Source organism: Amphiura filiformis, chromosome 3 (assembly GCF_039555335.1).
Source record: "Amphiura filiformis chromosome 3, Afil_fr2py, whole genome shotgun sequence".
NCBI lineage: Eukaryota > Metazoa > Echinodermata > Ophiuroidea > Amphilepidida > Amphiuridae > Amphiura > Amphiura filiformis.
The window spans coordinates 47,591,570-47,612,735 of record NC_092630.1 but is presented as its reverse complement, the minus strand read 5'-3'; the positions used below and the strand labels follow the sequence as shown (position 1 = coordinate 47,612,735).

General features: G+C 36.5%; 1 protein-coding gene across 2 annotated transcripts in view; it reads right to left on the bottom strand.

The window, feature by feature from the left end:
- Nucleotides 1-1,853: 1,853 nt before the first annotated feature.
- Nucleotides 1,854-21,166, bottom strand: part of LOC140148629 (bromodomain-containing protein 8-like) — a 36,037-nt gene continuing 16,724 nt past the window's right edge. The window contains exons 10-16 of one of the 2 annotated variants that reach the window (XM_072170652.1): nt 19,799-20,040; nt 7,668-7,868; nt 6,859-7,079; nt 5,646-5,723; nt 4,258-4,504; nt 3,302-3,400; nt 1,854-2,870 (exon numbers count right to left, since the gene is read on the bottom strand). In XM_072170652.1, the coding sequence (XP_072026753.1) occupies nt 2,787-2,870; nt 3,302-3,400; nt 4,258-4,504; nt 5,646-5,723; nt 6,859-7,079; nt 7,668-7,868; nt 19,799-20,040 (1,172 nt within the window). In that variant the 3' untranslated portion in view covers nt 1,854-2,786. The remainder of the gene's footprint in view (nt 2,871-3,301; nt 3,401-4,257; nt 4,505-5,645; nt 5,724-6,858; nt 7,080-7,667; nt 7,869-19,798; nt 20,041-21,166) is intronic. The other variant, XM_072170653.1, reaches the window with a different exon arrangement.

Below are 21,166 nucleotides of genomic sequence, written 5' to 3'. Positions count from 1 at the left end.
GAACTGACATATAAAATGGAAGTTATGAAAAGTACAGAGAAGTAAAAACTGAAATAAAAACTGCTTTAAGGCAGCTGTGTACTCTAGACATTGTTTCTTTCGCAAAATTGAGGTTTTTTTGATATGTTTGTACTTTGTTATGTTTTTTATAAATACAAGGAATGAAAATCCAGATTTGTAAACTCCAACTGCAATATTTTACGGATTTTATTTCACTATTCCACTCGTGTTTGAAATTGAAAAGGAAAGAAAATCTTTGTTGAACCAGCAAGGGTACACGCGCGCAACAACACATCGCGTTGCGTATCGCGCAATTTGTTGACGCACAAATACGCGACGCTTATCTGCATGCGCGGGCGCATCTTATGGAAACACCACGGAAGCACTGATTTCACAAAAACCTAGTGGTCAAATGGCTCCGCTTTTAGCTGATAAAATGTGGGTTTTTCAAGTTCTTTCCCGATTTAAATATCAAGTTATGAATGGATTTCGCTCAAACTTCTCAAGGGGCTGTGGATTTACCAGATATTCACGTAATATAAGGTACAAAAACGAAAACTGCCGCATTCTCCTGTGAGATTCGATGAAAGTGCAAAATGTGACCACTTTAAACTTCAACAGGAACAGCCATTATTTCAATGTTCATTTTCACGGTAAAATGACGATTTAGGTACACGATAACTCAATAAATACAGCATCTATAGGTAAGCAAATATGATCATCGTAAAAAGCATGATCGACTCAAGAAACGGTTTTCTCATTTTTTTATATTTTGGTCTATTTCCGATTTTAGGCATCATTTTGTGCAAATAGGCGTTTGTGAATTTAAAAAAGTTAAATTTGATGCCTTATATGGTCAATATCTCAAAAAATAAGGCCAATATCAAAAAAATAAAAAAAACGTTTTTGGAATGGAGCCTCAATATTGAGCTAAAAACAAAATAAAATATTTTGGAAAGAGTGTTTTTTTGTTATGATGTACCTAACAAATATTGCCAAAAACTCACTTTTTTGTTATTTTCTTCATAATTGTTGTTTTTACCACAAATCTGTATTTATATTAAGATTTATTGATGTCTTGCCTTCATAAAAATGTATACTTTTATATGTCTTGTGCGAATAATTACAAAGTTATTGCACTTTTACTACATGCATGTCTGAGAGTACACAGCCTCCTTAAATAACGCTTCATTGAAGAAACTGTGTTGTCTCTTTGTTGCGCTTGTTGGAATCTTTTTGTGCCTTGTATAGGCCAGTTTGTCACTTTTAAAACCGGACCTTCGTCTATTCAATAGCTTGTAACTTTACTTCTTGAGATCACATTAGATTCAATGTGGTGTCATAATGTGCAGGATTAGATAGTGCATCTACTAAAAAAAACATACTTTATTGGCGCAGTATATTTTGTTCTTTATTATTCATATACATATTCAAAACTGGTTCTCCTTTTCCCCAAAGTCTTGCTCTCTAGAAGACACTCTTCCACCATATAAAATAGCACCTTGAAGAGACCATGAAATATCCAGACAAACTGTTTGCCACAACAACTGAACTGGTCTGATATTGGCCATTCAGCAAGTTAATAAATATAAAATGGTATATGCATGAGCACACTAGTGACAAGACAAATCACAAAGGCACTTGGAATACATACAGTTATCGTGAACTGACCAATATTTATTTATAACATTTACTGGTAAACGATGATGCGCAGGAAGAGAATTCTTTAAATTCTGTTCTTGAAAATGACAATGCAAGTTTTTCAGTTCACAAGTGCTCCAACCAAATCATATTGTTGTCATATTGCCATACCTTGCATTTTGCAAATGATTTTGACTTTTCTTTTTAATTATATGCAGGGATATTTGAGTAGTGTGTGCTTACAGTTGCTGCAATTCTAACAAAATTAGCATTTTGCATGCAGTAAAGCCTAGTCATCTGTCGGGTTGTTTGAGACAAATTGGTAAACATGAATACAATTATGTGCTTATTTTTAGCAATGCAAAACGTAATGTATCAACGATATTACAACCTAATATTACTGTACCAATTTTTGTTGATAACAGAATTTGACCTCCCAATCAAATTCCATTATAACTTATGTCTTTATAAAAATAACATTCATCTTGCTTAGGAAACAAACCAAAAGGCCATTGAAGCCCTATTGACCCCTTCAGCTACCCACTTTACCCCCTCAAAGGGTAAAAAATTTTGATAAGTTTTTTTTAAGCCCTTCAGAGCTCTTCAGGAAAAAGCTTTAAGAAAACCCTGATCTGCCATCTTGCTGTGGAAATAAGACTCCCAGCAAATGCATGTGCAACAAGTGCATTGCATTGGTTTTTTTGCACTTTTCTAGCAATGTGACAAAGGATTTTGTCAAGCGTACACGTCTACACGATAAGGAACCATGTGTAAGAAAGGCTTACACATACGCATAAACCCGTACTTTGGGGGTAGAACCTCGTTTTGAGATGACTGCAAAGGTTCAATACACATAATTAGTTTTGTTACAAAGCTGACTCCTTCCCTCCCATATGCAAGGAACCCAAAGGGGAAAAATAACATTGATGCTATGGTAGAGTATACAAGACACCTATTTTACTTCCTTTTCCCCATTAACAAGACTACTTTAGGGCTTCACACTAATCTTTCGGTTTATTTGTTTCCTTCCTCATATATCACAATACTGTTGAATCAATGCTGCATCTGGTCTTTCACTACACAGCAATGTTGCTGCGGTACAGTATGTAAACATGGCTTCCTATATTCATTTGCACAGTAAGTTCTCATAATTCATCAGCTCTAGTCCTTCTCTTCTTTCCCGATGTCTCAATCTCAGAAGACCCTCTTCTTGGTTTCTCTGTCTCCTCCTACAAAAACAATGAATACAAACAAGGACAGGTCACCATTAAATATATACAAATACTTGACATCAACATTTCAATTCATTTTATTTGCCAGATAAAAAAAAATGATGATGACACAATAGATTAATTAAAAGCATTTAAAATTTCTCTACAGAAGAATTGACCAGCAATTAAGCTTGACTTAAACTCCAGTCTATAAAGAGGAATCCAAAAGTCTACCTTCGTGCGCAAAAACTTGAGAAACAAGATATATAGAGCCTCTGACAGGGATAGCCAAGCAGCTTTGGGCTGGACAAAATTATTTGTGTGTTTCTGACTCCTTTTCAACCCTGCCGACCCAATATATTTTTTAGTGCTGGAACAAAAATATTTTTAGGATTCTGGCTCCCACATCTGCCAAACCCTCTGCACCGTCAAATGAAATCTGTTCTCACCTTGGCCGGTGTATCAAGTCGTCTTGATCCGCCATCTTTACTTCTCAACATCTTGACCGAGTCTGGCTGTTGGACCATTAGTTGTGTCGAGATGAATTCCTGTGGTTAAATTAAACAGTGAAATAAGAACTGTGAAACTTCTTTCTTTTCAAAACATCTTTTTAAGAGCAATGTAATAATGTTTCTCACAAGACCCACAATTAATCACTTCATATTTTTTTTTTTTCACAATATTTCTCATCAAGTAACAAATTAATAATTATGCATAACAAATTATATTTACCTATTCTTTAATTCATATAAAGATTTTAGTATGCAAAATTGAGTCAAAAGTTAAAGAACATTCCTGTTCAGGCCTTATTTGGATAATTCCAAATTCATACATATCAACATAGGGAACAAACCAAAAGTTTGATGTTGTTCTACAAGGGATGAGATCAAAACTCGACTGGTGGTCGACCGCCTGTTGGAGCCGGTTTCTATTGTTATAAACAATGCAACATGGTTCAACCGGTTGCAGTCAACCTGCAGTCAAGTTTTTATTTCATCCCCAAGTCAAAATGCTTTCGTTAGGAGGCTGACCCTTCCCTCCCCACCCATCCCTCACTGTAACACATGTGTGAAATATTAAAAGTATTATAGATATAGTGTTGCACTCTATGGTCCACTTGGCATGTGACGTCATTGCCCGGCAGTATGCGCGCGCATTGTGGCAATTTCCATTGTTCTTTGCCCTGCAGTGTGCGTACGCATCGTAGTTTGCTAAGGGCACATGCATTTTAAATCGCCCGCCACATTTCATATAGTACAAGAAAGCCATCGAACGGTGTAGCGGCTCGTTGAAGCATATCGATAGACGAGTCCCTCGCCTTTGTTGATAAACAGTGATGTCAAGTGGTCTATAATGCATACATTTGCTAGTCTTAACACACAGGGATTGGATGTATAATACTAACCTCTATATACACCACAGCATCAGTCTGCATAGCATTAGCCATCTGATATACATCATGGTCTCTATTATTATACATGATAGCATTCTGAAACATCAGCATTATGTCGCGGTAGAACTGTTCAGTGGTACGAATTGTTCCATTTTCTATACTTTTCTTAATTTTGGTGAGGTCTGTTCGTCGGTGTACTATGCTACAGTATCCAGGAGCAATGTCATCGGTGACTGGGTGAAGAAAAATATTGGCGTACCTGTGGGATGAAAAGTGACATTCATAACAATTGAACATAAATACTGAAAACAGGGCTCCAGTTTTGGAAGTTAAAGGTTTGCTTCAAATTATTTTACTGAAAATGTTCAGGGAAGTTTTTAGGGAAGCTGACAGAAACATATTACATATTGAGTTATGGATGATCTTTTAGGAGAGCTCTGAACTAGTGGAATTTAAATTATACTTTGTTTCTATTATCTTTGGATCTGATCTATGGATATAAATATCTGACTAAAACCTAAATAACCTTAAGTTGCATCTTTGAATCAAATAAAAAGGTATCAAAATTATAAATAAATAAATAAATGTTGGCATTTATACAGCACCTTTCACATGTATCAAAGAGCTTTACATTTATTCCACTGTTGTTATATCAGGGAAAATGACAAAAAATGCTGAAAAACAGCGTAAAATCAGGGTAAAAACGACAAATATGGGCTGAAAATAAAAGAAAACACATAAATTTTGGCAACCAAGCATATTCATACCTTTAGGCGGCGCTCAATGGACACTATTCCTAACAGCTCCCCATTTCACCCCTGGGTAGATTGAGGCAAGTGACATAAAGCACTTTGCCCAACTGCATAACAATCCCCAAAATGTGAGGCAGGGTCCATACTGCTGTGTCACCATACCCCTTTAAAAGAGTTCATCCCAATTTTAAAATGCCCAAATCCTTAAGTCTGTATGACAAAGTAGCATGCATATCAGGAAGCAAGTACACATTACCAAACACATTGCATTTTGCAACAATTTAACAAACCAGAGGTTTTGTATTAGACCAAAAAGTTCGTATTTTGCAAACAGCAAAATAGCTATGTGTGGTGCTATGCATTTAAAAAAAAAAGAGGAAAATAAGCTATGTGCTACATGTGATTTAAGTCTACCTTTAGTTTTATAAGGTTTTTCTGTAAAAAAGGCCCAGCATGTAGGGAAATGCGCTAGGACAAGTGAAAACTTTTTAGGAGTTAACATATCAAGCATATCTTTCGTATACCTATGCGTGCAGGTCTAAGAGACACCTTTTTTTTTTTTCTTGGGCCTGTGTTATGTATGCCATAAATGGACAAAGAGTGTATTTGGGTCAACAAAAACATTTTCTCTCTCTCTGATCAACTTACTTGTGAGCCGCTATTGTTCTCCATACTAGCATGATTGCTTTACGCCATATTCTGTATGTGTGGTCATGCTCATGCTCTCTGTAACAAGAACAAAAATATTAAAGATAATAGCAAATTAAACTACCAATTGTAACTCAATGATTTTAATTTTTGAAGTTTTCCTTCCTCAAAATACTATGAAGCGACAATCACATGTAATGTGATTAGTCATTAATTTGTTGGTTACATTTTATGCCGCTGAGCGGTGTGATGCTTCATCATGCCACTTGTACTTTTCTGCTCATATGTCAGAGCGGCACCGCTCCTCAACTCCTAGCGATGCTGCTGCTTAGGCAAAGCGGTGGAGTGATCGATATATCGGCTTGCCGCTGGCGTTTCTGGTGCAACTGTGCAGTGAAGCAAATTCGTTGTCAGAGTGGCAAAGCGGCAGGAAAGTATGAAACCAGCATTATTATCAAAAGTTTATGACTGCAACAGTAAAATTCATATCCGTAAATTCTGATAGTTTCTCAGCATATTGTACCATGTTAAACGGGAAAATGAAAATCAACACAGCGACGAACAATTTAGCTTATCAAGTCCATAATAATATCAAAAGAAAACATTTTGAATTCTGATACACATTTACCTATTATTATTTACTTCAATACTTTCGTCTACTGAATGTGCTGTATTTACGATCCCCTCCGCCATAGCCAGTCAACGGTCGGATAGAGAGCATTCCTAATCAAATTTAACCAACATAATTCTCATTGAAGGCAGACCCTGCCATGTTTGCATATCACTTACAGAGGGGAAAATATATACCTCGGGATTGTTATGCCATGCACATTGGGAGTTTAAGGCACTTTAGTTTGTTGTCAGTGTCATTTTGCAAATAACATGTTATATACACAAACCTTAGTGTTTCAGCATACTCGGAGTCAGCCTAGTATCAAGACAGTGAAAGCCATCTAATCCGAAAATGAGGTCTTGACAATAAGGCACATTTCGTGCATGATATTATGTGAAGACAGAGCCCTTAGTTTACAATACTCTTGCTTTCTAAGGTGCCCATTGCTGTTCCATTTCAAACTCTTTTAAAAATACCAAACACACACTATTTTAATCTCCAAGTGTGTGATAATTTCCTTACTCATTGACCTATAGGGAACCTACCTTTAGCGTTCTTTGCATTCACACATAAAACTTCAAAGACAACATGTACACTTACGTTGTCACAGATGATGGACTGCCTGGTAATGAATCGGCAAACATAGACTGGTGTAATGACCCAGCTGCTACTGAAGACAAATCATCCCTATCACTCTCAGCAGATGGTCTCTCTGTCTCCTCAGACTCTGCTGTCTCGCTACGGGTTTCCTCCCTACCATCATCATCTGGTAAACTGTCAGATGGTCTCCGACTCTGATCCTCACTAGTGTCTTCTCCATCCTGCAAGGAATGATGTTAAAATGAGGTGATTACCTTTGCAGGATAAGTAATTGTTTGATTAAGCAATGAAAAAACCCTGTCCTACAGGTGGATGGACTTGTTAAGTAGGATTGGTTGGTCAAGATTTTTTTGGGGGGGGGGGGGTAAATGACCCTAAAAAAATCACAGAAAGCTTGTTCTGAAATTTTGCCCATTTTTTTGGTCAAAATCAATCCACTTTAGCCAAAAACTTTTAATTTCATATAGCTAAAAAAATGCTCATTCTGTTTCATCATCAGTCGGCTGCGGAGCAGGCGACTACACAAGCTTTCTCCAACTATTGTGATCAATTGGGAAGCTATGATAGCCCGCAGCTTTTTTTTTCTAAACTACAATTAAAATTTACATCCCATCTGGTTCTGTCAAGTGTATGTAGTAAAGTCTGCATGAAAAATTTCAGCATTTTGATGGCTGATTTTACATGATTTTAGTAAAATTTTTAAAAAAAAGGTCTCCAAAACACAAAATTCTGGGTCGGTCGGGCCCGTAGAACAGGGTTTTTTTCCATGTCACCTTACTGCTGTGAAACAAACTGTACAACAGACTTACCGCTGTACGAGCCCTTGTACTACGTCCACTCCTCCGTGCTGATGATGCAGGTCTTCCCCGTGATTTTCTCTTGCCTCTTGTATCAGATGGCTCTGGTCTGCTGGGAGATGGTGGCTCTGTTGGTATATTGGAATCTGAATCCTCTGCTGCATCTATGGTCTTGTTGGAATCTGTGTTATCTATGTCTATTTTTGGAATGTCCTGAACAGAGAATTAAGAAACAAAATAATGTAATGTTTTTCACTGGGACCAAAGCAGACAAATGTAATGGGAATTTTATGACAGCCCTCCACCAAAGTAGGACACTTGGTGAAGACAAACAAATGAAAAAGTTTTTTAAAGCCTTGGTAATAAAATACAAACTAAGAAACCGTCATTAACAATTTTGCTCTCAAAAATAGACTTTTGTCAATTGAAGTGTTTGAAAGTCTTTATCTTTAACATTTTGTTGCATTGGGGTATTCCAGTTGAAATCCATATACCCCCTATGGAAGAAATTACCTTAATCGCTCACACGAGGGGGGGGGGGGTAGATTTTAAATGGAGTCACCCATTGCATTGAAATAATCCCTTCACCCCCATCATGTTGCAGATTAAGGTCATGTCACCCACAGGTGTATGGATTTCAACTCAAACAGCCCATTCGTGAAGAGATCCATCAGGTTGGTTGATAATTATATTATCAAGAGCACGCCACTACAACACGGAGCTGTGTTACCACCCACCAGCATAGAGGATGACAGGACACCAATAACGCTAGAGAAGTAAGCATAGATCCTGACATTCGAAACTGTTCAGGTCAACATTCGGTTTTGATGCAATTATCATAAATATCTTCACCATAAACTGTAACTGTAATTTCCCAGTTAATTTCCTTTTGAATGAACTTTTTACAAGGTTATAAAGAACTTTGAACTGTTTAAACACAATTAGTGGTGGCCTGGGTATTCAAATTTTCATCAAAGAACAAATTAAGATTCACAAAAAAATGCACAAATAACATTGCTTAAAATACGATAAGTAAACAAGCAAATCAAACTAGCTATTAGTAAGTAATGGCACAGCAGAAGGATTGCTACCGCAGAGAAATATGGGTTTGTTGCGAACAGGTGACAGAACAGGTTGAAAGGTGAGGTGCAAAAATAATACATGCAAAGTGGTAAGAGAAGCAATAAATGAGTGTTGAGTTGAGTGACAGTGTGAGATGTGGGTGGGATACACAACCATTAAATATGTACAGAATGCATCATACCTTGTTAGTAATACTGTTACGTTTTTAAATTCATAACCTTAGTCTGTCAACTACACTGCTTTTTTAGTTACATCTCTCTCAGAAATGTAACTAAAAAGTTATTACATAGTATATAATCAGATTTTGAAGGTACGTGTAGGGTGATACAGGGTGTCCTGAAATTTGTGAAAAGGTAGGACTCGGCAAATAAATGTGTTCATTTCTTACAGTTTGCATACCATACTTTGGCCAAGTATAGAGCATAGCACATATATTTCAAATCACCACTTCAGTGGCAAAGCGTATTAAGGAAAAAATCTAACATGTACATTTAGTTTAAAAAAACTAACATGTTTTGTTGAAGTACACTTTTTGGACCATGTTGGATTTTACTCTCATCTCTTCCAATACTCGACATCAAGAATATCAACATGAATAAATGACACATAATATAAAACTTGATTTGAAGCAAATAATCTTCAAGGAAACGGTTTAAAAATTCAAAACAACTATGAAAATAATGAGATAATACAAACAGACCTCTAATGAACTAACATTATCAAATTAATTCAACAATTTTCATGCAAAACTGAAACCTTTTAAAATTCAAATTAACACTTCTAACCTTTTTTCCAGGAAGAAACTTCAAAAACCCAAACTGGGCTTTTGGTTAAAATGTGTACAGCAAAACACACACAGTTGAACAATGCTGAAAGTAATCTTCTTGCAACATGTACAGGAGGCTGGTCCAATTTCACCCAGAGAAGATATTTTACCCTTCCCAGAATCCTTTGCAACATGATACCTCACCTCATTTCATCAAATGACACTCCCATTACATTTATACAGGTTCCCTTGTTTTCATTTTGAGAATAGACTGGCTAAACATGGGTCGATAGTCAAGAAATAAATATATTTAGCATGATCTGGATGTGCTCTGTTCATTGCGGAACATTTCATCGCTATCAACCCATGTTGCACTAGATAGCAAATCAGAACAGTATATGGGAGAAATGCATTATGGGAACCGTAAGATACTTCCCTGATTTTCACCTTGAATTACTTTGACCTCACCCTCCACATTCTATGTTTCATCACAGTATATCTTCCTTTTTGATAAAAGAGCCAATAATGATAATTTAAAGGTCTATGAAATACTGTGAATAATACATGGTTTCAACCCACTTTTTTGACACATACAAAATCCAAGCAAACATCTTTCAGTTGTAATTGAAAATATGGCCTCTAGTCTCCACTGGTATAAACATCTCAGTTTTTGATGGAGAAAAAGTGGGGATGAGGTTATTGCTTGGACCATCCTCCTTCAGGCAGCATTGGGCTATTACATTTAATATCCACACTACCCCTGTGGAAGATTTTGGAAATATCTGTCACAGGGGGAGTATGTTTTTCAAATGTAACTAGTCAGGGTTAATCATTTTGAAACCAATACTCCCCCTGTATAATGGCTTTACCTATATCTTCCACATCTGGAGTGAGTTTTTCAAATGAAAGTTACCCAACTGTCTATTCTATTTGAAACTCATACTCCCTCTGTGGCAGATATTTTCAAAATCTTCCACAGGGGTAGTGTGGATTTTAAATGGAATAGCCCATTTTATCTTCATGATTAGATGTGTACATGATGAATTAAAGACTCGGTCACCTAACTTTGCACAGTATTTTTTGTGGGACCTGTGAACACATCAGACATACCAAATTGCATTCTGAATATGAGCAATATCCTTCTGATATCAATTAATTTTTGATTTTTTGAAATTGCTCTCCTTCAATCTGATATAGGAGACTAATTTTTAGCTCTTCTTAGTTGGCCATTCTCTCCATACATTCTACTGTAAATGCTCTCCTTGAAAGCTCCAGAAGAGCTATTTAATGCTCTCCTGCAAATTCTATATACTTAAAATATGATAATGTTGACCCTTCGTATTTGAAGATAAAATTTTTCTGTCTTTTGGGAAACTTCATGTATATCTTCAATACGAAACAGGGTCTTAGCTAGCCACCCGTCTGGCCGTCATTTTAGACGGCCAGTTGACGGGCAAAATTAATGCCTTTGACAGATGCTATATTATAAATTGTATGTTTTGAGAAGCTAATTGACCTTTTTAGTAGACCCAATTTGTAGAACAAGGCCATATCAGCACATATTTGAACTCTTTGAACCCCCAATGGGCTATAGATGTCTGGTAAATGTTTTAAAGGTCAAATTAGGACAGGCAATTTTATTCAAATGACGGGCAACCCTCAATTTCTAGCTAAGACCCTGATACGAAAGGTTAGAATTTTCACATGATGGTCGGCTTTTCCTCCCAGCTACATACACTTTGTATTCATATCATTTAATTTATAAAGTTTACTTTGAGGACTGTTAAATGTCAAAAATGTTGATTTTTAATAATTTGCCATAAAAAAATTCTTTGATATCAGAAGGACATTCCTTTTATTCAGAATGCAATTGGGTGTGTCTGTGTCTGATGTGCTCTCAGGTCCCACAAAAAAATACTGTGCAAAGGTGGGTAACAGAGCCCTCAACTTTATTTGATATTGTCTTATCATACTTCAGGATATTATGATAACAATAATTGTATACAAGGATTGTGCCTGATGGTAACATACAAAATATATTAATGTGGATACAAATATATGGAAAATGATTAGCGAATCCTTTAAAACTGTCGAAACATGTGCAGCAGAACACCTGGATATGAAAGTAGCCTTTTTAAAACTATTACAAATAATCAGCACCTATGACAATGATTACATTATGCCCCAAGGCACTATGAGGATAACAATGATTGAATACATGGATGGTTACAAAGAAGGAAAAAAACAACTTACAAACAGATTAATGTGTAACCATGAAAACAAGTAGCCCTCGAAATAAGCCAATATGCCCACTGGCCATAAAGACTCGGACCCTCAAATATTTGTGGACCAGCACCATTTTTCCAGGGCCAAAAAGTGTCATTTTCCATTTTATTGGAGCTATAAATATTGGGAGGAAACTTTTGTGAGTTTGCAACATGTCAAGATTGCGGGCCTGTGACAGTTTTAGAGGGCATTTGGCTGTGTTATTTCGAGGCCTGGGAACAAGTGTTTTAAAAAAGCTGTTCAACTTGAATTGGAAGAAGTAACCGAACAAAAAGACCCCAAACCTTCGTCTTGCTATGCCTAGGGGAAATCATTTTGGCAGGTCTGCCTCTCTTCCGTCCACTATTTCTTGGAGTTGACACTTCCGGTGCTTCATCTCCTGTTGTATCGTCATCATCTTTCTTTGAGTCTTTCGGTGAAGATATTTCAATTTTAATTTCAGGAGATGTAACACTATTCTTGATTTGATGTATTTTACTATCTTTTGTGTTTCTGACAGGGGAGGTGAGCTTTTTCTCTTGTTCCTGTTCATTTGCATCTTTAGACTCCATTTCATCTGTTTCTTTGTCTTTATTGTTCATCTCATCTTGATCTTTTGTTCCAACTTTTGGAGGTCTTCCTCTGCCTCTCTTTTCCTAGTGGTGTAAAGGTGAAGTTTTGAATCATATCAAAATTGGTTTTCATCTAGTAGTGATATAATTATTTAACCTTCAAATAAAATATTGAGATGTCGTTCATGGCAGACTTCAATGTTGTTGTTTTTAAATCGCTAAAAATGCCCAAGGTTTATGTAAATATCCATATTATGTTTGTGAAGGTTGTCATTCATCCATTAGTTTTATGATTCAAATTTAATATCTGGATTATGCAAATTTCTTGTTCGACTCACAAGTTGATAAATAAATCCATAAGCAGACACTTTAGTTTAGTCTGTACTTTTGCCCTGACATTAGTCTATACACTTTCAAAAAATTGTGGGTAACAAATACCCAGATTACTCATTCCCTCTACCTGAATTTTTTTGGCAGATTTGGGACTTGAAAGTGGCTCCACATCTTCTTCTGAGTGAGATCTACTCTGCCTTGGCAGTCTTTTAGGGGTAGCTTTTCTAGTGTCAACTTGTTCATGTTCTTCGCCACTGCCTGGAGAGGGACTGTGGACCTGTCCTACATCTCCTGAACGAGATCTTGACCTTGTTCTTCTGCACACTCTTTCTGTTGCATGTTGGCTTGGCTGAGATTTGGAATCTGAACTGCTCTGATTGTCCTAGTGAAGAAGGGTCAATATATTTTAACATTCTAAAGAAAGTGTGTTGTTTTTATTACCAAAACATGACCACTTTTGTTTTTGTCTTTCCATTTATGTAATCCCATTTCTAAACTCATTTGATTATCATCAGCTTTTCAATATCAATTTTTCTAATTCAGAAGGATATTAATTTTCATACATTTTGTTCCCACTAAAATGCTTACTTTCAAATTTGCTATGATTAAATTGTTATCATTCACATTTGAGAATCAACTACGATAAGTTGGAAATTCAAAAAAATATTTGTATTTCCCGATGGCTAGCCCCATATCATTATCTGCAATACATTGTGTACAGTTTCAAAATTCCTACCCACTAGATAACCAATTTAAAATGGTATAGTACATTTTTGGACAGTGACATTGTAACATCAAGTACGTTTTGACTACACAATGTACCTGTTTGGTACTACTCTTGCTTTCCTTAGGTTCCACAACATCTGTTACTAGGCACGTTTCCACTTTCTTGTCAGTCTTCAAACTGGCTTCATCTAATTGTTCTACCTCACCCTCTATTTTTTCTTTTTTGACCTAATAAGGAATGAGATGCACAAGGATACAAGGTGATACAACAATGAGTGATGCCATGAAAATACTACCTACATGTTCATATATAGACACAAGTCAGTAACAACTGTTATGAACAAAGACCTTTCCTCCCACACTGTAGTGTACTCCCACTGTAGGGTTTCATTCTTAAAATGCCATGGAAACTGGAACGCTTGTTTACGCAATGAAGTGTCCATCTCCTAATTAATAACAGCATCTATTGACATAGTTCTAAAAGTTGCAGTCTATAATGACAAATAAATCTCCAATTTGAATTTTCACAATAAGAGTGTTTATGGACTTATGATGATTATTGCCTAAAATAACCCTTTTCTTACTTTGCAATGTACACAGGGGTAAGTGCTAAAGCCAAAAATACAGGAACAATTCACATAAATCTTTTGTTATAAATGGGTAATACAATATTCAAAGAAAAAAAATTTACAAGGGTTTGTAGGGAAAACAAAAACAACAGATAAATATGCGGTGACACATGGGGAAAATTAGGATATCATTTGCTCAACTAAATGTGCAGTAAGTTTACCATGATTTGGGATGTGCAATTGACGCTAAGCTAACTATACTAATCTGGGATGGGATATGATAGTAATTTGGTCATTAGAATGGGAACATTAGTCAACTCTACAATAGAGTACCGAAGTGATGACGTCACAGAAAACTTTTTTTGCATTTCAGCGTTTTGAATACCATGTATCAGTGGAGCATGATGAAAAACATCCACAGTCCAAATTTGGTGGGAATCGGATCATGAGGGCCCGAGATATACCCGCATGAATACCTAATTAGCCCCATTGAAATCAGTGTAAATTGGCCTGGTTCCAGACAGTTATGAACCAGGCCAATTTACACTGATTTCAATGGGGTTAATTAGGTATTCATGCAGCCATATCTCAGGCCCTCATGATCCGATTCCCACCAAATTTGGACTGTGGATGTTTTTCATCATGTTCTTCTGAAATATGGTCATGAAAATGCTGAAATGCAAAAAAGAAAATTTTATGACGTCACACTTCGGTACTCTATGGTAACGGGATACTAAAGAGAACTAAGGATAGAATGAGATATTGAAAGTCTGTTATATCTGAATTATGAGCCAAATCATGTAGTAATTACAAATCATGTATATGATCCACTAATAAGAAGAACCTAGCACCCGAGGGATCAGGGTTATAGCTAGCCAAAGTTGAGTGCCGGCTAATTTTACCATCCAATTAGAGGGCTGGCCCGGGGCACAATCTTTTTAGCGAACACAAGGGATCGGGAATAGGCTAGGGGTATACCCCCAAATTGTTTTTTGGTTTTTAACTCTTTTTATGATGAATAAAACATTTGTGGGAAATTTTTTTTTTTTTTTTTGCCGGTCCGTTCCGGTTACCCCCGACCGGTGCCGACCGGCGTGACTATAACCCTGCGAGGGATGCAAAAGGAAGTATTGGGCAATCCTGCAGGGAAAAAGAGGATCACAGAAGTAATTATGCAGAAACTATCAGCTAAGATAGCAAAAATTGAAAAACAGTGGATAATTTGGATTTATCAATGAAAAAAATCTATTCAACATTCAAAGTTGTTATTTTTTATGAATAATGAAATCATTGTCATTGTCTTTTTTAAATTTGGTCTCTAGGATTCCTTCACAGATCTTCACCTAATTAGTCTCAAATATCGACCTGCTCTTCACTAAACATAATCAAACACCTGACTAACAAGATGTGTGAAAGTGTCAAAATCAATTTCCCAAAACAGTTTCCAATTCTACTACAAATGCTGTTCACAAAAATGTGATATTTCCCCCACCCCGGACACCTCTTTTAAGATCATATATTAGAATCATAATGAAAGATAAGAAAGAAATGAGTTTTGGTAGCACAAAGGAATGTTGATGGCTCTACACAGCAGGTGGGTCCCTGTAATAAAATGATAATGATGAGTACAATGTTGATAGCATGGAAGTTAGTGTGTTGGTGTTGAAAGGCTACCTGCTTCTCCTCCTTTGCAGGCGGCTTTTTGTTAGTTGTCGCTGTAGCTGTTGATGACGAGTTTTCGCTTTCCCCCTTGCTTTCATCCTTTTTATCGGTGGCTTTTTTGTCGGTGGCCTTTTTGTCAGTAGCTTTTTTGTCCGTTTTTTTTTGTCTGTTTTTTTTCTGTTCCTGTCTCCTAAATTAGGGTGGGTAAAATGGTAAAGGAAAATCAGAACATGCAAAAAAAAACCCAAGGAAAAAACCAGTCCAAACATAATTGGCTTCTAAAATAACACCTGCCTATACTAAGGTACTCCTACACCTATTTGCTCCATTTCCTCCATCATTTGCCACAATTTTTTTTGCATGCAATTTAATGTAACCAAGGACATTTAGCAAACAGAACACACGGAGAGGTGATGCAAAATAAAAGTTTTCCACAAAAAACAAGCTACAAAATTAAATATCAAAGAAAAGTTAAACTGAAAGCAGACTAAAATTGTGTTGTATTGTTTTCTTAGTTTCAATATCCAAGCCTGGGAGAGGAACGTCAAAAATCTTTTGCATCGAAATGAAAATCTCCAAATTTTGGATTTGACAAAAACCATGACAGAGAGCAGTTGCTTTATTTTTCATTTTTGCTTTACTTCATTTAATTTCATCGTTTTGTCTTGAATGCTAATGAAACACCTATATTGAATCTAATGTTTGTTTCACTTATCTGGACCAATAGAAGTTGCCCCACTTGTTTATGTACACAACATAAAAGAAATACAAATCTCAATACAAAATGACATAAAGGAACAAACAAAGCATAAATAGTACACAGAAACAGAACTGCTTTTATACTTTTCAAACAAAGTGACCTTGACCTATGGTTGACTTGCATTTTTTAGACGGATGTAATGATCGCAATATTAATTTATTCCATTATGCTTATGTGAGATTAAAATCTTATCTCACAGCTCACATCCTATTTGCTGTCAAAGTGCTTAGTAACTATTGGTCACTGGTCAAGCCTGGGTTCATACACCTGTTCTGAATTATGATATGCCATAGGCTTTGTGTTGCGATCATTTCGATCAGTGGTTCGTAACAAAGAAAGAGTGAACCAGTTGACTTAGTAACAGTCATATTCTAACGTGCACTACGGCAGCGAATAGGGGACCAGAGATTGAATTCCCGCTCCCAATATGGCCTTCAATTTTGCTAAACATATTATTTATATTTTAATTTCACAATAGGTAACTTGTGAGCAGTATGCACTGATTGCATTGTAAGTAATAAGGAATGATAACAATAACAGGAATCCAGCAAACACAAAACATTTTAAACAGATTATATTTTGGGTTTTGATTTTGGTAAAAATGCTTTAATACCATTAAGTGCGGTTTTTAATAGCTTGTCTATTCGGTCGGGGGGAGTAAGGCGGTTCGTATTAATTGCCCTAGCTCCAGCCATATCAGTAATGTCACCCTTGTGAGGTAGTAACTGCGGCGGGCTTGTCTTTTTCCTCAGCATTCTTGATTGGCTGCCTTACGACCTTGCCAGGCTCCTCGGACCAATCGGATCTCTTGTTAGCGAGGGTCTGTTTTTTTCGCGGGTTTTTTCCCTTTCCTCCTTATTCACTTTTTCGGCTGAAGCGGTCAGGTTCGTTTGAACATCCCGCCCAATCCGCCCAGTTTTGTAGCTGGAGGAGGGTTCGGTGGGTCGTCTCCAGACCAGTGGTGTTTGGGGGTAGCTGGCCAGGTCTATGCGCAGTCCCCGTTCTGGATGTGGGGGTGGGCTGGCAAGATATCTTGCAGCCTTGTGTTAAGCCGGGTATGGCATGTTTTTCAGGGGGATCAGGGTCTGGACCTTTTCTTTTTTGTTAGTTTCAATGGTCGTGTCCAGGAAATATTTGGAGGTGTGTTGCCCCAGGTGGGATCTACCATCCAAATCATCAAATAATATGTCCAGAATCTGTTCCCACCTTTTTGTTCCCCATCAATGGGAAATCTCTGTAGATACTCCTACATATCTGTGCAACAGTGTGGTGCTCTGACCGTTTTAGCTATTTCCGCAAAAAATAAAAGTTAATTGGGTAGTATCAAAATTGGCTGTGTGATGAGTTGTTTTTTTCTCTCTGGGCATGTAGCCTAAGACCCTCTGAAGACAAATGTCAGGTTATATAGAGGTCAAGAAAACATTTTTAAAATGTTTTGTATGAAAACACACTATAACAACATTTTTTGCCAAACATTATGTTAGAATATTTTGCAAAATCTTTTTGAATGTTATGGAAATGTTTCATACCCTTTATATAACCCAACATTCAAACATTGTCTGGCAACCTTTCCTAACCGTTTTCAAAAAATGTCGAAAACGTTTTGTGTTTGCTGGGAATTTATTGTAAAGGTATAATAGGCTCAGACTGCTCATATCTTTAGGATGAACTGCTTAAAATATACTGTGTTAACAGCTTATGAAGTCCATCCCATATTAGCAAACTTCTGATTGAAAAGTGTATAGGCATTTCCATGTCTGCATATCTGTAAATGATAATTTAAAGCAAAACAAAAGACAGACAGGTAGCTAAACAAGCATTCACACTCTCAAAAAAAAACATACTTGGTTGGGAAGGAACCCGCCCGCATCAAACACATGGTCAACATATAATTAGAGGTATCCATATTATAAAAATCTTAACCAAAAATGTTCTGTTTCTATCACTGCCAACATGTATTATGTTTATTTCATATTCACACATGTTATTATTTGTGTAATCATGTACTCTGAATTTTGAGGTGTGAAAAGGAAAGCTATTTTTTATTAAAAGAAATGTGTTATTGCACCCATTAAGCAACCAAAGCATTGCTGTGAATTGCAAAAAAAAAGTTAAGACCTGAAGATACGCTATGAAAGCCCTGCTGCTGTTCAAATAATAATAATAATGATAATAATTTAAAAAAAACTGCAATATTATACTGCTGATCACAACTTAGGCTATTTATTGAATTTCTGACAAATATTAATCTTAATTCCATTGGTCAAGAACTCAAGGAATTGACCTACAAAATTGGAATTAAAAATATTTCCCACTTTTCATAGACTGTTTTCTTAGGCAGACCTACAGAACATATAATTTGTTTCACTATCGACATGCAACAATTCCTTAGTATGTTTACTATTCTGACAAATGTACTTCCATTTGGTCTTCTATTAAGTTTGATCACAGAGATCAAGTTCAATCTCCCTGAATTATTGAAAGAAATAAACTATATAGAAAAGAAAATCAAATAATCAAAATCAATCACTTCAAATGATAACTAGATTGGGATGTGTTACTACACCACAGCAAAAATTGAAATCAGCATGCCTGTGTTGTCACAATTTACAAGACCCAATCTGATTCTATATAATCACTTCTCTAAATGAAGTAAGTCTTTGTAATTGTATTGAATGAATAACAATATAAACAGATGCTGGGGCTCTTAACTTTGGTGTTCCCAAAATGTAGTTCCCCTTTTTTCTGTTTGTTTCCCAAAAATGTAGCTTCCGCCCCCTCTTTTCTCTTTGTTACGAAAATAGTCTTCAAGAATCCGATTGAGTCGTGTATATGATTGGAATCTCATGCAGAAATACATCAAAACACTACTACTACCAGACCATGCCACTGACCACTTAAAGTAGTGATTCGCTGTTGATCACTGTGACCGACTGACCGATAGTGACCAACTGTTGACCACTGTGACTGAGAGTGACAGCTGTGCAGGATATCCTGTTCAACAGGAGATGGCAGAGACAACTGTTGGCCACTGTGACTGAAAATGAGTCCCAAAGTAGGCTTTACAGTGTTAATGCTTTGCATGCTGCCCATAGGCTTCAACACCAAAAGCCTAAAGTTTTGACATATTTTTTCAAAATATCAAGAGCTATCTCAAGACCCACTGAACCAATACAGGGCTTTTTTGTATTCACTTTAATGCATTTTTCATGCTGATTCCAAATATGGTCATTCAAATGTAAAATTCTGAAATTTTTGAAAATTTGAAACTTGTTATTTGCAGTCGATACCCGCGTAGAAAGGGTTAATTGCACCTGTCCCAATTTACCATTATTTGTGTTTTGATAATCATTAGCAAGGGTTGCAGAAGGGTAGAAAAAACTGGGATAAGACAAACTCACGCTTACACTTTGAACAAAACTACTGAAAGCGGACTGGAATCCACGAGCAGTACCACAAACCTCTGAGGCGCCTCCACCGGCTCCACTTAGGAGTATCTTGGCTGCTTCCTTGGCAGCACTTGCCTTGGAAGCTGATGATATAATAGGTTGCGATGATCCTGGTGGTTCTGTAGGTGATATACTACTGGAAGAAGGTGTCTTGCCTTTTGTTAAAAGTTTGGATAAAGTTGAAGTACCTGTAAAAGTACCTGCAACAATACGAAATTGAAAAAAAAATGATGGGTATATTTCTTTTCTACATGGTAAAGTCCAAAAGTCCAAGGGCCTTGATGCCCCATCATGTTTAAAAAGTTACTTGCTTTTGTGTTATCAAAACTTGAAACTTTCCACACTCCTTACACATTCCACACACTTGCAAAATTGTTGTCAAGTGCTGAAATCATTAAGTGTTTCTTAGCAATTAGTACATGATAAAATAGTGATACATAAAACAAAAGCAAAATTTCCCTCTGAATCCCAATCTTTCCCTGGAATGAGCTTCCTGGATTTCATATTTTTCCAAGCCATGCCATTAGTATAGAGTCCGAAGTTTACCGTTTTCTAAAATCCATTTTCCGTGTTGTAAATCTGTGTCATGAATAAAGCTTAAAATGTATAAACAATGATATTAATGTCACAATAAAGTGTTCAATATCGCGATCACTGTGCTCTGATTGGAATATTCTCACGATAATAGGCCGACTATTACGATGTTTGGAGGGATATAGGGGGTTCATGCCTTGGTAATATACCTTTATTTCGGTATTATTAAACAGTATTTTTATCATAAAAATTGACATACACAACTCGTGCTTGTTTTTTAACATTTATTTCTCATATCTTTTAACAATTTTTGTCACATTATACAAAAATGTCATTTTCCGCGTTCAACGCGTTGTACCTCCGATTCCGTGATTTTCTTCCGTTTTCCGTAAAACGGAAAACTTCGGACTCTACATTACGGCCCTAATTTGGTAAAATGATCTAACTTGAAATTAAATTCGCTGTTTCGAGAAAAGGAGCTTTTAAGTTTGAACACTTGACGTTTTTCTTTTTGAATAAAGTAAATTATTAAACAGATCTAATGTCTTGGAAAATATAAAAATCTCATTATATGGTGGCATGGTGGTGATTTAAGGATGTCACCAATGGAAAGAGCGCCCTCACATTACCCAAGATATGGATTTATCTCAAAATGTCCAAATTTCAAGTTAGATCGTTTTACCAAATCAGGGCCGATTAGTACCAACAAAGAGAGGCCCAAAGGGGATTGGGTTGGCAATGCATACAGAAGCATACATTTATGCTAATTATTCCAATACGCGGATTTGAGAT